At 48.4% G+C, this 17345-nt stretch overlaps 1 protein-coding gene across 1 annotated transcript in view; it reads left to right on the top strand.

Annotated features, from left to right (window-relative positions):
* The window catches only part of LOC138120641 (sphingosine-1-phosphate transporter SPNS2-like), a 138046-nt gene extending 123994 nt beyond the window's left edge, over positions 1-14052 (top strand). The window contains exons 12-13 of the mRNA XM_069033458.1: positions 9270-9316; positions 11018-14052. Of these exons, the coding sequence (XP_068889559.1) occupies positions 9270-9312 (43 nt within the window). The 3' untranslated portion in view covers positions 9313-9316; positions 11018-14052. The remainder of the gene's footprint in view (positions 1-9269; positions 9317-11017) is intronic.
* Positions 14053-17345: the final 3293 nt, after the last annotated feature.

Raw genomic sequence — 17345 nt, 5'->3', positions numbered from 1 at the left:
AAATTTTACTCTAAACACCTTTGATCAGGTGTGGAAGCTCTTGCTGAGTAGAAGTGCTGGTGAACATTTCATTTTAAAAGTGGTGGGTACAAACACTAGAAAAATAATATTCTTTACAGAGGAAATAGCAAAATCCACAAAAAGAACTATCCCTAGTCCAGACACTTCTGCTGTCTTAAATGTGGCACATCTGCAAATTGCATTACAGGAAAAATGAGAATAATCCATTTTCAGGCTCTTTCTTCTGCCTCATATCATGCTTATTTTTAGCCTTTTGCAGAACTGGATATAAAATGATCTCCCAGTTCTCCTATTGCAGCAATTTGAAAGTGACCTTATTTTTGCTTTGCAGATTCTATTATGTGGGGAGGGGGAAGGACTCACAGAGTTGTCAACCCTCCCTTTCTCTGATTTTTCTGTGGCAGCAGTTGGAGACAGAAAGGACCCACCAGGTGACCTGATGTTGTTGCCAGCAAAGCCCAGAGGCCCCTCCATTAACCATTTCCCAGGTATTAAAGTGGCAGCTGACTGACACTGAGTGTGCTCCATTCTGGTAGTTTGCATTGCCAAAAAGAATGTTCCTTCTCTGAAATAGCTGGAGCTGTATCACAGAGGGTTTTAAGAGGCTGGACACTTATTTTAGAGAGATGTGTCAGTGCTGCATTGAAGCAGAGTTTGGATTTGAGGATTTCAGGAGCTGCAAGTGGATTTTAACAACTCCCAAAAAGGGATATTTGAGAACAGTTTGCTCACTGCTGATATTCAGCTGCTTAGGGGGAAGAATATCATTGCTTTGTTTGTTTTGACTTTACAAAAGAACAATAATTAAACGTTTCCTACAGTGGTAGAAACTCACAAGGCTTTTTTGGCCCAGGTAAGATATCCTTGGCCTTTGAAGCCATGTGAATTTACAGCAAAAAGCCTGGATTAGGATGCAGAGGATCTGGGGTGATGGAAGGAATGAGGCAAGGACTGAGTTTTGTGTATCTGAGAGTGGCATGATAAAAACTCACAGACTGCAGATGGAACAAGATTAGACTATTAGATGGTTTATATAGAATTTGTGTTAAGAATATGAAGGGGAGAGGTGGTGAAAATGTGAGTAGTTCTATTATTGGTTGAAAAAGCTCCTTGTAGAGCTGTTGGTTTTCTCACCTGTTTACTGGCCATGTTTGTAACTCCATAAACAGAGTTAGCCAAACCAAGAATGTAGCAGCTTAGGACTTGAATTTTAAATGCTGGTTTGCTGCCTCAGTTGGGAGCTGCTGGTGTCATGCAAATGGAAAACAGTCTCATATAGAACGATTGCTGATTTGTTGTGTCACGTTCATCAGCCTGTGGATTTCCTGCAGGTCGGGTAGGGAGGTGTCAAAGGTCAGTGTGGTTGTTCACAGGCAGTTTGAGCTCAGCTGTGGTCCTCACAGGGTGTTTGAAACGTGCTGTCGGAGTTCAGCGTTGGCAGCAGGAGCTTTGCTTTAGCCCAGGCAGAAGGATGGGGGCAGCTGGTGCTGGCACAGCTCTGGGAACTCCTGAGCTGCAAAAGGGGCTGCAGGCAGAGCTCTGGGTTCTCCAAAACCACCCATTCCCCACCAGACTGACCTTCCCAGGTTCATCCCCTGTGCCACAGAGAAAGGAAAACAATATTCCTACACTGTTCCTAGCTACTTAGTGCTCTCTTACAGCAAGAATGGAACTTCTCCATGTGCCTTATGTTATAGGAATGCCAAAGCTCACTTCTCCAAGAGCTCCAGATCAAGAGCTGCTTGGGAGTCCTCCTGCTGTCTTGGCTACTGACTCTCTGCTGTGAGCCCCAAGAAGTCAGATGCTGTCCCTAAAATGCTCATCAGCTGTAAAACAGGATTGAAGGCACTTTCCCAAATGTACAAGGGGCACTGAAATCATATGCTACCAATGGACTTATCAGGCATTGACATTGCAAAGGAGAATTCTTGGTGTGGAGGGACTTTGCCATGCAGGAGGAGATTTTAAATTCTCACTGAGACAGATTCTTTGCTAAGGCTGCCCTGGCACAGAAACAAAATCTGATCAGATCCCATGCAGGTGACTGGAGCATGAGCAGAAGGCAGCAGCCTTCCAAGCAAGAAACAGTCTCTGACACAAGGAAATGGAAGAAATCATGAAAAATTCAGCCCTGCTGCTTCCTGATGTCAGAGCATTTTGCAGAGGTATTGGCTTTTATCAGCAGCCTCTCCTTGTTCAGCAATCTGCAAGGCAGATACTGTGACTGTGGGTGTGTTAGAGCACTTTATTTGTTGTTGGGTCCTTGGCCTGGGCCAGGCTTTAACCCAAGCAAGTCCCTCACAGCCACTCACTCCCTGCCCCACCAGCACACTGGGGAGAATTGGAAGGGTAAGAGCTGGAAAACATGTGGGTTGAGTACAGACAGTTTAATAGGGAAAGCAAAAGCTGCACCACAAGCAAAGCAAAGCAAACAACGGAATTAATTCCCCCCCTTCCCGTGGCAGGTGGGTATTCAGCCATCCCCAGGAGAGTAGGGCCCCATCACATGCAAGTTACATGCAAGGACAAACACCTTCACTCCAAACATGTTCCCTTCCTCATTCTTCCCCTCACTTTATATGAGGAGCACGGTGTCAAAAGGTGTGGATATCAGTTTGGGTTTCCTGTCCTGGCTGCATCTCCTCCCAGCTTCCCATGGACACCCAATTCCTCACCAGCATGGCAGGGCGAGGAGCAGAAAAGGCCTTGGCTCTGTGCAAGCCCTGCTCAGGAATAACAAAAACATCTCTGTATTATCACCCATGTTCAGCACAAATCCAAAACACAGCCCCATTCCAGACACTGGGAGGAAAATCTCATTAAATCTACTCCAGCCAAACCCAGCACAGCCTAAATGACATCTTTTAGAGAAACATGGGCAAACTGTTGGAGTCTTACCTCCAGTGCTCCAGTAAGGAGTGTCTTAAGTGCTCTGGCTTGGTCATCCCCAAAGTTGCTGCCAGACCACTACAAGCCTCCTGGGGACTGCCAGGACTGTTACAGTGGAGTGAAATGGATGGATGTTTCCTTGAGGCCTCCAGGCCAGGTTGGACAGGACTTGGAGCAACCTGGGCTACTGGAATGTGTCCCTGCCCCTGGCAAGGGGCTGGAATGAGATGGTCTTCAAGGTCCCTTCCAACCCAACTCCTTCCATGGTTCTATAGTTCCCCACACCTGGTAGCTCACAGGTTTGTGAAAAGACCTGTAGCATGAGGCAGTTATTTTGGAGGATAAGAAGTATGTTTTTAATCAAGTGCCATCAGGAAGTTCTACAGGATTTTCTATTTTAAGATTTAATAGTTCTAATCTGCTTTTTATGTCATGTTTTCTCTCCCTTGCCATTCAATCCAAAAGCGAGGTACTCCACTGCCTCTTTTCTCCAGTGGACATAAATATATGATGTTTCACACATCTTCTGTGGCACTAAAAATCCCTCCACCTCAATATTAAGCCCATCAATATCTGGCAGAATTATACTTCCAGAGACAGACTCAGGCACAAGGTTTCGAGACCCCCATCTTCACAGACTTCAGGGGTCCGTGTCAGAGTACCCCCCCAGACTGGTGAGCTCTGGAGCTCATTTCCATCCAGGTCCTTGGGACCCTGATTTGTGCTGTTAACTGCTCGTCTTCACATCTGTTCTGCTGCAGCTGCCTGGGAAAATAGCAGGAAAGGATTTTTCCTTTATGCCAGTTTTCTCCTCAGTCAAGATCTGTGAAAGAGGAATAAGTGAAGCTGACCCATGTTTCTGCCTCTGGAGACAAATCAGCACCTGAATTAAATGAACAGATGGAAGATCTTACAGTCTGTACAGCTTTAAGGGGCTGAACCAAATAGAGGGGAAAATATATTTGCTGTACATGATTATCATATTTTGTTTGCTAAACCCACTGACATGCAGGAAGAAAAGGGGATTTGAGCCAATTCATTTCTTCAGAGCAGCTGGAGAAGCCCCTGTCCCCTCTGGAGAGCTGTCACTCCACACCGACCGAGTGCTCCAGAGGGAAGGACGGCTCTGCTGCACAACCAGCTCCTGTGTGAGCCTTGGGATGGAGGGCTGCAGGTGCACAAAGGCCCAGGCCCCATCCCTGGCTGGGAATGAGAGCACAGGCAGGCAGCAGCCACAGTGAGCACTATTCCTGCTCCAAAGCAAACTCCTGTGCCAGATAATTGGTTGAATTTTGTTAGAGTTGTCTTAGCATCCTTTTCCTTCATCAAACTGACCTCAACTCCATCAACAGCCCATTCCTGCAGGCTGGATAACCTGTCTGATGCGTCAGGAAGCTCAGTATTTGGAGTATTTTTAACTGTGCCATCTTATCCCTGTGCCACTCACTAGGAGCTCTGTAGGCTGATGTATCACTGTTGCTCTCCTTCCCTTTCAGTCACTGTTTCCAGCTGCAGCCTACTTGGAGTCTGAAGTTCTGCAGGAATTCATGTTGTCAATCACAAGTCTTGTCCCAGAATTACTGACTTCACCATCAAAACAGCTTGAGGTCAGTCAGAGCAGGAGCTGCTCTCTGGGAGCAATCCTCAATTCCGCTGTTCTTACTGAAGGTAACAGGTTGTAGTGAGGGTTAATGTTCTGCAGCCTTTTTTTGGGAGGAGCTGGAGGCTGTGGCAGCTTGTTCAGCATCCCGGGGGAGCTGCTGTGGAGCAGGGAACCAAAGCCATCTCCTTCTAACTGCAGGTGAAAATGGGCTTAGCTACTGCAGGGCAGCAACATCTAACGCAGTTACCTTTTGCACTGTTGATCAAAAACTGTATCATGAAGGGCATAAAAGGTACACACCTGAACTGGAGTGTCCAGCCTGCTGGCTTTGCTCCTCCTAGAGTGTCTAGTAGAAAGGTGGTGCAGGACTGGGGCCAGTGTTTGCACTCAGGGTGTGGCAGAGTCCAGCTGAGAGATCTCTGGTTTGTTTTGGCTTCTGCACTGAGCAAAACAGTGAGAGAAAGCAGAACAGCTGTGGTTTTGATTTGTTACAGGGCCTGCTCCAGCTCTCCTACTCCATAATTCTTTCATCAGTTATCTGCAGGAATTAGTGATAACAGCAGCATCACTGCAAGTCCCTTCCTGTGTTCAGTTGATAAAATTCACTCTTACAGCTGAAGTCATACAGGAGCTACAAATGACCATCCTTAGCCTCTGTTTTCCTTGTCCAATCTCAGGCAGCAACATTAGCTTTGAATGCTGCTGTTTCAGTAGCTGGAATTGCAGACTGCTGCATCTGGCTGGGCTGCTCATCATCTCTCAGGCACAGGTGGAGGGTGGTGTTGTTCCTTATGCTCTGATGCCAAAAAACACCCTTCAACTGGCTGTATTTGAAAAAGAGATTTGTTTTTCATAGATGAAGGCCATAAAGTCTCATTATCTTTCAAGGTATGACCTTGAATGTCTGGCCATGAACTTTTCATCACCTGAGATTTCAGGTTTCAGTGTGTTCACAAGGCCTTTTGGAGATGTTTTTAACCTTCCAACAATGTCTGAGGAAGTTCAGACAGGGAGGAATCTGCTGGGGGCTGCCATTAGTGACTGGTCCCCCTGTGTCCCTTCCTAAAGCACTGTTTCAAACAGGCATGTGATGGCACATTGCAGCAGAAACACAGAATTCTCTCCATTGAAATTAAGGAGAAGGATCCTTAACCACTGGCAGGAGTTGCTGCTAAGTCCAGTGGTCTAGCTGCCCCTGTAGCCCCAGTACTTCTGTCTGCCTAATGAGCTCCTGCTCAAAAACTCAATACTAAAAAACTCCTGCTCAGTAACTCAAAAACTGAGTTATTTTCAGGCTAGAAGGACCCTACCGAAGCATTTTATTGTTGGTTGTAAAAGTTAAGTGATGTTAAGTACAGCAGGCTGTAAAAACCAGGACATCACTTCCTAATATGCTTCTCAGTTACAAAAGCCAGAGTCTGGCTTGTTTAGATAGCGAGAAAACTGGGCTTTGGGAAAGCTGCAGGATACTGAAATACAGGTGGTGTTTAACTTAGGCATGAAACTTGACATTAACTGGGCTGGCAGCATTCCCAAAAGCTTTCTGTAAGCACAGCTTCTCTTGGAGCCTTGGGCACAGTAGTGCTGCACACAGAGGTGTGTCCTCCTTCCCGACATCCTGCTCCTGGCTGGAGCTCAGGGACAGAGGTGACACATCCCTGGAGCTCAGTGGGAAGTCAGTGGGACACACATCCCACCAGTGCTCCTCCCAGCTGGAGCAGACAGAGCTGCAGGTGAGAAGGGGGATCTGGGTTCTCCCCTTGCTGGCCCAGGGCAGAGCAGAACATTCTTGCACTGGATGTAGGCAGCAGGAATTCTTTCAAATCCCTGGGACTGCCCAGCAGTGCTGGCTGCACTACAACCTGTAATCTCCATTAGCTGCTGGCTTGGGCACCAGCAAGGCTGGAAGGGACAGAGAATTTGGAGAATAATCCTGCCCAGTTCCTGAAATAGAGCATAGCTGACCTGTAAAAGATCCTAGCCAGTCATCTGTTAAGTTAAATTGGCTGTCTTGTCCTCATGCAGGTCTCTAACCGGCCGAGGTACAGTGAAATTAGATCCATTTTACATAGCATAAATATTTAACAGCTCTAGAGCATGTAGTTTAATATTAAACAGACAGTCTTATAAATACTTCAGAATTATAGAGGCTGTCACAGTACATGGAAATGACTTGATAGGATCTAGGAGAAATATTTAGGTTTGACAGGAGAGGAAGTGATGGGGTTAGAGAGAATCAGCCACATTTTTAACTGCTGGAGGAGTCAGTAAAAAAACCAAAAAAAGTGGTACAGCTTCTGTTCTTAAAAGGCAATTTGGGTGAGTTTCCTCCTCCTCTGGAAATAACAGACTGGTTCCCACCCTACTCTCTTCAAGGAATGAAAACATTCTCAATCTTAAGAAAACACTGCCGAGAAAACAGAACAATTTAGGAGCCACTGTTCAGTGATCCATTCAGCGTGGGATTATCATTATTAGAAAGGCAAGTGGTACTTAATCAGGGATTTAGATGCTCTTGAACCTTGTTATTTTAAACCCATGCACTACGTTTTGCCACCTAAGAGAGTTTAAAATTTATTATTTGTGACTTTGCTTTAAAAAAAGTAAACAAAATCCCACCTAACCCATAAGCTGAGCCCCACTGCCACTGGTTATGGCAGTAACCACTGTCTGCAGCACAGGGCTTCAGAGGGACTGAGGAGGCACTGTCCCAAATTTGGGGACTATTTCAGTTCTCCCTCCTGCCCACCAGCTTCCTGTGTGATCCCTGAAAGTCATTTCTCTCCCCAGGAGGTTCACAAGTCATGTGCAGTCTAATTTCCCATGAAATCTTCGAAACGCATTTCAGGATTAGCCCCTCCAGGCCTCTGTTCCCATCTGTGAAACAGAGATAAAGCAGAACTTGAGAGAAATGTTAAAATAAAAGGGAGGTACATTTTATCCCATAGGAGGCTGAACTGTTATATGAGTAGGAAAGTTGTGTCTATTTACAGTTGTCAGCAATGCAGGTGGGTTCTCTGTGCTAAAGTCATGGCAAAACTGACTTCTTCTGTATAGATTCTGTATCCTCTAAGAACATGGAATGACATGGCAAGGGATATGACTTTCAAACATTACATCTCACTCAAACCTCTGGAGTTTTAGTGTTCTGTGATAGTTCTGTGACATTCCAGAGCTTGCTTCCTACTTCTGAAGTTGGCTGTAGCATTCTAAGGTAATTTTCTCTGATGTATTGTGCACAATTCCAGTGTCCAATACAATGTGATTTCCAGTGCAGTGGGGTTCAAGGATGGGACTTGTACAAAGAAACTTGGGTCAGCTCTTGCATCAGAAATATTTTGGTTTATAGCCTGGAAAGGGACAGAGGCTTCTGTGCACCTTGGAGACTTGTGGGGTTGGTGTGAAGTTAAGAGCTGTCGGCTGAACTGGACCAATTCCTGATGCAGCTATTTCTTGGAAGGTGTCCCCTGAGTACCGGTCAATTTTTATCCTGGAACATGTTTGAGTCCAATTTAGCCAAAAAAATGTTCTGGGTCAGGTACAAAGTGTGGTGAAGAGCCACAACTAAGTTTTAATGTGTCCAAAGGAGAATGATGTTTCCTGAGAATTTGTCACCTGGCAGGGCCTCAGGCAGTGGCAGTTCTGTGATGTCCCCTGTGCACCTGTCCAAGGCTTTCACTGATGCAGAGAGAGGCTGCCTTTGACAGCAGAGGTACAAACCACTGCTGGGGCAGTTTGGTTTTTAGTTGAAGCTGGCACAGCTGACCTCCACTGGTAGGAGGAGACTCTCCCTTTGTGACTCAGATTTATTTATGCTGCTACTGCCCAAGTACAGCCAGTGAGCCCTTGGGTAAAGCACTCAAACAGCCACATCAGGGCAGGTCTGTAGGTGTGGTGGGGGTTTCCCAGTGTTGTAAGAATCCAGGTGTTCCCACTGAGGTCAGTGAGCATCTGAGCTAGAAAGCAAGTTCCAAAGGTCTCAGAGTCCAAGGATGACAACTCTGACAGTTCACACGGGGGCCTGCTCTGTGTGTCACCATCAAAGGCACTCACTGCTGCCCTGAGTAACAAGAACAGCATGGGAGGGGACGGGAGAAGAGCTGCTGCCGTCGAAGGTTGAATTTTCCAGGGCATGTACTGCAAGGACAAGCAGCAGGTGCAAGGGATGGACTTCATAGGACTATTGCTGCTGTCCCCTGGGTCCCACAGAGCAGACAGGAGCTCTCCCCTTGCTGCCCTCATCCCAGGAGTTGTGGGACAGCTCCTGCCTGGTGACGCTGCAGTCCCTGCCAGACGCTGTCCATCACCCAGGAGCAGGTGCCTGGAACAGCAGCAGGTCTTCAGGAGCTGGAAACTGAAAGACAACTCATTTTTTCTTAATTTAATTTTTATCAGTGATGACTGTTTACACTTGTGCTGTCAGGCTGTAGGACACTGACAGCCACTGTACAATCTTGTACTGGCTTGGGGAAATAGTTGCTACGTCTGGATGCCTTTGGGACGTTCCCAAATCCTTGTCAATTAGTGCCAGCAATGTTACTTGGCATGTTCCAGCCATTGTCAGCATTGCTGTCAGGCACCCCTGTGTGACAGGGTTTCAGCTTTATACCATTGTGCAGGACAGTTATTAATGTCCTACTTCTTTAGACACTGTTAAGCAACCAAAACCTGGATTTACCAGGCTGGTATGTTATTAGGAATCCATTTCTTTGCTAATTGCAGCTCTCACGCAACACTTTTGTTTTCCCTTCACCAGGGTGAATCAACTTGTGATGCCACCAGCCTCTGTGAAAGTCTGAGATGGTGAGTGACCCAAACCAGCAGCAGGTTTCAAGCTACCCCTCTGCTCCAAACCCCTGTCAGCCCATTTCTTTCCTTATCTATTGCAGAGAAGTTTCCATAGCCAGCTCTGGTTTGCAGCTTTGCCGCCCTCAGCCCAAAGCAGAGCAGATCAAGAATAGGGAAACCAGGGGTCAGCTCAAGTGTCCTTTGGGGTATGGAGGTGCTTCCAGAACCTGGTGCTCCCTTCTTTGAGCAGAAAAGCCCATTACCCCTGTCCCCTTGACCACCAGCAGTGTGACTGTCCCAGGCCAGAACTTAAAACCTTCTGGTGTTCACAAAACTTCCTGCTGCCCTGCTCTGGGTCAAACATGGGCTGCTCCCAAACCACCATTCCTGGCATAGTCCAAATTTTTTGCAGAAAGTGTTTCCTGGCAGCACCGACCCTGAGTGTTGTTGTGGGACTGTCCCCTCTGCTACCCTCGATCCAGGGCCACAGCACTGAGCTGGAGGGACCATCCCCTTCCTGCTGCCCACCCTGTCCCTTGTGGTCATGCTGTCCTTATCACTCCCCCACAGCCACAGCGCTGCTGCTTGGAGCCGCCACAAGTGATAAAGACTTCCCAGCATTTTACTGGAGCCAAAATTAATTAAAGCAAGTTTTTGAGGAGGAGATTTCTTTCCCATAAATTAAATGCATTGAAAGAGTAATCAGAAAATCAGAACTCAATGAGCCTTTTGAGAGAAAAGATTTAATACAATCTCTAGCACAGCAGATGTGTTACTTCCACAGAGGGGAGTGGATTCGGGCATAGGGCTGCCTGGAGCTTGCAGGCTCTGGGCTGGATGTGTACTCACACAGTATTATTTAACAGCAGCTTTTAGATAAAGTTGGAGGTTTGTTTTAAAAAAAGCCATCAACAAATCTGGGAGGAAGTACTTTGTGCTGTTGCTGAAACTTGCCTTATAAGCCAGTGACTACCTAGGTCCTGGGCACACCAAGGTTTTTCACTGCACTTTCTTCTTTTTTGGTCCAGTTTTATACAGGCTGAAAGAAATCAGGGCACCATCATAGGATAATTCTTCTGTAATGCAGCAGTCACTGATTTTTAAGGTCAGGGGCTATTTCCTGCATAACATGGAGCACAGATCCTCTCACAGGAAATCCTGCAGTGAGAGAACTTGTTATCCGTGCCCCCTTATCTAGGAAAGCTGTTGGCTGCTAGATAGGCCACCACAGTAGTACCTCAGCAGATAGGTGCTGACGTGCTCCTTAAAGCCAGCTTGGACCACCTGCAGTGCCTGCTCTGCCGTGTCAGCAGCATGCTGAGCTGGGCTGTGCTGGACTGACACCTGAGCTGGGCTCTCCAAGGAACAGCAGTTTCAAAAATGACAATTTAAGGCACAAGGTGGTCCCTCTTTTCTTTAGTAAAGTGAGGGGGTCAAAAACAGTCTACAGAAATGGAGCCTGTAATGTGCTGTGCTGTTGTACCCACACACCTGCTGCCGGTCACCTCCCAGAGCAGCCTGGGCCTGGATCACAGCGCATTTGTTTCCATTCCAAATGGCTACAGCACATCCCAAAGTGCTGCCTCCACCATGGGCAGGCTTTGCCAGCCCCCAGCTTGCACAGAGACCTGGGGTCTCTTAGCTGGCCCCCACCACAAAGCCAGTCCATACCTGGGACTTCCCCAGTAACCACCTCCTTCTGTTCCCTGTTTGCAGCTGCCAGTGAAGGCAATGACACGTGGACTCCTGCTCCCACCATACCAATCTCAAGCTCGAAGCCCTTCTGTACTGGGTATCAGTGGATCCTTCAGCTCCACATCACAGAGGGGTTCTCCAGCACCAAATCCATCCTGCTGCTCCAGCCTGCAGGGCCAGGCACCAGGAGACGAGCAGGGCAGCCGAGAACATGGGAACTCCTGGAGCGCAGGGACATTCATGGGGTCCCCGAGCATGGAAACCAACTGGCCACTGGACCCAGAAAATGCTGCCCAAGTGAGCAACTGTAGATTGTGTAAATGGTTTTAGTTGTAGCCAATGAAGTCCATTGTTTGTAGGGCAGCTGGTGTCCTATGGAATGCTGCTGCTCTGCCAGCACTCCCACTCCCACAGACTGCACTAGTTGGGGACCTGTTCTGTACATCACCTTTTCTTTGACACTGAAGGCTCAATTCAGATTATTATTTTTTATTTAAATATGTTGTAAGATGCTTTATCTCTGCTGAAGACATTAGATGAGATATAAATATATATATATATTTAGATAAACAGTTTTTATTTAAACATTTGAAATCTGGAGCTGCCTGTGCAACCATAGCAGACATGAATAACGTCCATAGCCCTCCTCCTCCCAGTGCCCAGGTGCCAGGGCCTGCAAGGGCACCACAGGAAAACTTCCAGTGGGTGACCTACCTGTCACTGAGACTGAGCAATGGGACAGAGGAGAGAGTTTCACTGCACTGGGTATGCTGCTGGTTGTCACAGAAGGACCCAGAAGAACATTGGACTGAAATCCCTATGGGCTCTAGAGTTTTCCATATGCTAAATTCAGCCTTGCCTAGGAGGTTCACAGGCTTTTAAAATACCAAAATCCACCTGGCTGAATGGCTGTACCTTGGGCCTGGGAGTGCAATACTGCTGTGCCAGTGACCTCATGCTTTGTTTACATGATACCATATCACTCAGACTGTCAATGCTAATTCTCCCTGTCAATACTCCAAAGCAGGTGGCTGACGCTGCCTTCAGAGCAGTGCTTGGGTTCCTGCACACCCAACCCTGGCCTATCCCAGAGCGCTGTCACTGGGGTGTCACTTGTACCTTTACAAAGGTGCATTTGAGAGCTTTCAGACAAGGCCAGTGCCTAAACTGGGTTAGACTCAAATGCAGAAGCATGTCATGGTGCCATTCCACTGGAGTCTTGTTTCCTGCACTTGGCCTCCACAAGCCAAATTTATGCTGTGTCAGCTGGATGGAGGAGGAAGGGGAGCACAGACCCTGCAGAGGGCCAGGCTGCCACAGGAAGGGCACTGCCACAGGGAGGGCACTGGCTCAGCAAGCCCCCATTCCCTCTGTTCTGAGCCCCCTCTCACGGTTCAGATCACCCCTCCAGTTCAGCACAACTTGAGCAGGTGAAAGCACCTCGCTCTTGTGCTCACAAGTGGCTGCACTTAGGCTCCAAGGAGGACTAAATCAGCTCAGGAAATGCCAAACCAGGACTGGCTGTGAGTTAAGGCTGGGAGCTGCTGTCCTGGTTGTGCCATAGGATTAGTCAGGCACAGGAAGGTACTGTTAGTAAATCTGGGTTTATCTCCCATTCCCTGCCAGGATGTGCTGGGACCTACAGCACAGCAGAGATGGTTGTAATTCCAGGTGCTCATCCCATAGCAAGTCCCTGCCCTATAATCCTGTGAGCCTTTCCTCCTCCCCAGACCTCACAGGACTCCTCTGCAAGGGTTCTGTCACCTGAAATACCTTAACAATAGCTCTAAGACGTGGCTAAAGAACCAGAACCAGAAGTGTTCCTCGAGTGCCTGAGCAAGCAGGTGCTAGAAAAAACAAAGCAAAGCAAATCCCAAACAATGCTTCACTTCCTACCTCGTGCCACTATTTACACTTGGAGGGAAAACACAGCAGCTGTAGTCTGGGAGCCAAACACTTGGCTTTAAAGGCACATGAATTTCTGATTCCCATTAAGAAATTCCTTTTTAAGCTGTTTAAAAAGAAACAAAAAGCAACCCAACAATCAGTCATTTCATCTCAGAGACCAAAGAAGATTAACCACATTTCCTAAATTGCTTTTCTGATAGGCTCTCTCTGTTGTAGCATTTACTGTCAACAAAATGGAACATTTCTGCTAAGGTTCAGAGCTTAGGAATTCTCCTTAAACTCAATTCTCAGGAGTCAACAGTGAAAAGGGAACTGAAATGTTCTGTAATGTCACTGGCAGTCCTTGTTTGTGACAGGCTCTAGTCCCTGTCAGAGCTCCGTGCTGGTTTTATCCTCTGTGCCCATGAAGGAAATGCTGTGGATTCTGTTTAAATAAGGACAGAGGGAAGGGAGCAGAGTAGTGAGAAATGTGTCCTACCTTCACCAAGGGATCCCTGAATCCCTGCTCTCATACATTCCAGGCTAGGAGAGGGAGGCTCAGGCTCCTTCCAGATCCTTGCTGCATTCACCAGGGTCTGTGCAAGTGTCCAGAGGCACCGGGGAGGCTGCAGATGCCTCTCAGTTAATCACAAGGGTTTTCTTCTACTCCACTACATAAAGGGGATTTTTTAAAGCATTAACTCCCCCCAGCTGATCCTGCACTGGCAATGAGGTGGTTTGTACACAGTGTGGGAAACTGAGGCAATGGGACCTGCCCAAAGAGGCAAGAGAATGACCCAAAAGGCAGCAAGCTGCCAACCCAAGCGGCTCCTGCTGCCACCGCTCCCAGAGCAGGTCTGGGTGGCCCCAGGAGCCTCTCCCCTTACAGTCAGGGTGATTAAACCCCATAAACATCTGGCTGTGCTCTGGGAAGCAGAGTTCTTCCAAGCTCCATCCCAAATGCTTGTTTTCTTCTCCATTTGCTTTATTGTTTGGTAAACCAGCACTTACAATCACTTTTACTATGTGATGTACGGGAGTATTAGTATATTTTCTTGTTATACAAGGAAGGAGTATAAAATAGTTTTCTGATTTCTTTCAGAAGCAAATGACTATTTTATTTTTTAAGAGCAATTGATTGTGAATCTCAGAGTATAAAAAAAGATAAGCCAAATATATACCTTTATGTAAATTAAGAAATAAAAGTATTTAAAATGTACCTCCTGGCTCCTTTTCTTGTGTCACCTCTTGGCTGTGCACTCCTGTGGTTGCTGCCTGCAGGGCTGGTCCCTGGGATAAGGATGCTCCAAGCTCCAGCAGCCACGGAGCTGCCAAGGACTTACCTGGACACCAGCCTGCCTGGAGTTTGTTGAGAAATAACACCAGGAGCAGGGAAGGTGGTGAATTACAGCCTCCTCTTCCGTCTGAGCTGGATCCAGCCAGGATTAGAGCTGGGGGGAAGGAGTCAGTGGTGGGTACAGAGGTGGGGTCTTGCTCCAGCCCCATTCAGGCTCCCTACAGCACAACTAAAGGACCTGGCTGATGGACTTATGAAAATGGGTGGTGTGGGAGCCATGGGTCAGGTGCTCAGGAAGATGGACAGGAAGCCAGGAAATGAATTCCCAAGTGGTCCCACAGTGAGCATCAAGGCTGCCCTTCTCCAGGGATCCTGGAGCAGCCATGCCCACCAACCTCACAGGATGGTGGCTTGTGGAAAAAAGGAGTGAAGGGGCTGGTCCTGCTGCATCAGGAGCCCTGCAGCTCTGCCTTGGGCTGCCGTGACACACAGACAAGGGTATCTGAGGCTCCCCTGACCAGCTGGGAGAGACCCCTCCCACAGCACCCTGCAGTGCCTCCCTTCAGTGTCCTCCTTCAGCACAGGGCAAGTGTCCAAGCCAGGACACCGCGAAAGCAAAGGCTCTGTCACTTAAAACAATCATCCCTGATGGCCTTTTGTCAGTGCTTCTCGGGGCTTTCTGCTTAATCATTCTTGTAAATGACTTTATTAAGAATAATTTTCCAAATTCTGATGTTCCAGCAGATAGATAAGCTTCGAAGCTCAGCAGCTTTAGCTTCCATCCATCAAGTACTGTTAACAAGAGTGTGCTGTCCACACTGGCTTTGGATCATGGCCATACCTGTGTGTATGTGTGTGCCCTCACACACTCACGCACTCCCCATCCCTGCTTCAGAAACCCTCCCATCACTGCCTGTAGAGCTCTCACAGGGCCACCCATGCTCTGACAAACAACAGCCTCATGGGCTGGCACAGGGTGACCACTCTGACCCTCTCCTGAGCTGATCTGTACAAGCTGATGCTCTTTGTGCTGCAGTGCCCTGGTGTCAGTGGTGCATTTACATTTACCACGTTGCACAAAGAGGTGCTGATTGCATGGCAACCTCTCCTGAACAACTCCAACACTGCACCCATTGCCGGAGTCCTTGGCAAAATTGCTGTATGGCATACAGGATATTACATCAGAAATCACAGAATCATGGAATGGTTTGGGCTGGAAGGACCATAAAGACCAGTTAATTCCACCCCCCTGCCATGGCAGGGACACCTTCCACTATCCCAGGTTGCTCCAAGACCTGTCCAGCCTGGCTGTTAACACTTCCAGGGATGGGGCAGCCTCTGCCAGGGCCTCACCACTCTCCCAAGTCTCCACGTGCCTGGATTTGTCCCATGGTTTTGGCCAGTCTCCAGCATTGCATCCCTCCCGAGCTCAGTGCCCAGGGCCTGTGGCTGTTTTCTTGCATCCAGAAGAACCGTTGAGCTCCCTGGCAAGAGCTCTGAGTCCAAGACAGCTGAGAAGAAAATGCTTCATTTAAATCAAAGCATGCTCAGTGGTCTAAAGCCTTAAAGGTCAAGCAACAGACAGGACCCGAAATCAAGTAAAATGAAACCTTTGTGATTTATATTAAAAGGCCCAATTAAGTGCTGGTGAAACACAATTTGACTTGGTGGATTAGTGACTGCGTTCTATAAGCTGTGCATCGAAGTCAGCCTACAGTCAGGTAATTTAATTGGCAAAAGAGTTGTTAGGGAAGCATGGCTCGCACTGTGCCCTGCAGCTCTCCTGTCCCTTTTCCCCTTGACCACTCTGCTAGTCCTGGAGACTAAGCACACCAACGAACACAGAAGGCAGAGGTCAGTCAACCTCTCCAGCCTGACAGCTGACATCTGGCACTACCCAGTGGCCATCCTTCTGTCAGAAACAACAGCTGGCACAGCTCTGGCCTCGTGCTTTGCCCTTCCCAAAATGACAAGCTGATGCACATGAACTCTTCACTGCAGTGGCCCTGGCAGGTATCCCAGAACAGCTCAGCCAGGCTCTGTGGCCTCATGTGGGCAAGGACTTGCCCAGCATGGTGGTTCTGGGTGCCACAGCTGTGCTCTCTGCAGGCAGGTGAAGATTCCCTCCCTAAGCTGCCTGCAGAAAACCCTCTCAACCAGCTCACTCCTTGCTTCCCACCCACCACACCTGCCTGCTGTTCCTCCTCTGGTTCCACACAGCAGAGGCACAAAATCCCAGGATGTCCCACTTACAGGCACAGAGAGAAAGAATGAAATCATTAGTGAGGCAGTTCAGATCTGAAGCCCCTGGTCCCCTTTGGAGCCCGTCCGGATCATTAAACCACGGACAGCCCTGACCTGCTGGCCTCCTGTGTGCTGCATTTGCATAATACATGAGAAGTCATCACCCAGGGGACAGCTGGAGGGGCTTAGCTGGGATTGAGGTTTTAACGAGGCAGTGAACCAGCTTTCAGCAGTAAATGGCAGAGGCAGGGCCGCATCCCCAGTGCCAACAGGCCCCTTTGGAGCAGAGGCACCTTTTTTCCTGGAGACAGGACTGGCAATAATTGCCAACACCTTCTGCCTGGGAATAGAGATTTGCAGCTCTTCTGCAGGCTGCAACAGCAGCTATTCCAGTCAAGAGCCTACAGCCACCTCCAGATGAAAAAGTGCTTTGGGAGAAAAGGTCCAGCAGGGCAAGTCCAGCCCTGAATTGCTCAGACAAGCGTGGGAGCACCACAGAGAGCAGGAACTAGCCACCTCCTGAAGCATCTGCACTATCCTGCCACACACCTGCAGCCCAAGTCTCCATCCTGTCTGGGTACCTCTGCAAACCCTTCCAAGGCTGGAAGCCAACAGTCATCAAGGGTGGGCACAAGGAGAGCTGCCCTTCACCTCCTGCCCAATCTATGCCAATACCTGAAAGACTCTTGACTTGCAGAGTCCAGAGCCTGCCAAGTCCTCCTCATCCAGCTTGCACAAGGGCTGTGTCCTCCAAGGCAACACCACAGTGCCCCTCAGTCCTGACTCACCCGAGTGCCTGCAGGAGCCAGCTGTGGAGGCAGGAAGTGAAAGGCAGGCACAGGAAGGATACTGTGCTGTGGGCACAGAAATTCCAGCTGTCACCTGCTGCTCGCAGGAGCCCGCATGTGGATGTGCAGCTCA

Source organism: Aphelocoma coerulescens, chromosome 19 (genome assembly GCF_041296385.1).
Source record: "Aphelocoma coerulescens isolate FSJ_1873_10779 chromosome 19, UR_Acoe_1.0, whole genome shotgun sequence".
Classification (NCBI taxonomy): Eukaryota; Metazoa; Chordata; class Aves; order Passeriformes; family Corvidae; genus Aphelocoma; species Aphelocoma coerulescens.
The sequence above is the reverse complement of the archived record's forward strand: the minus strand, read 5'-3'. Positions and strand labels throughout refer to the sequence as shown.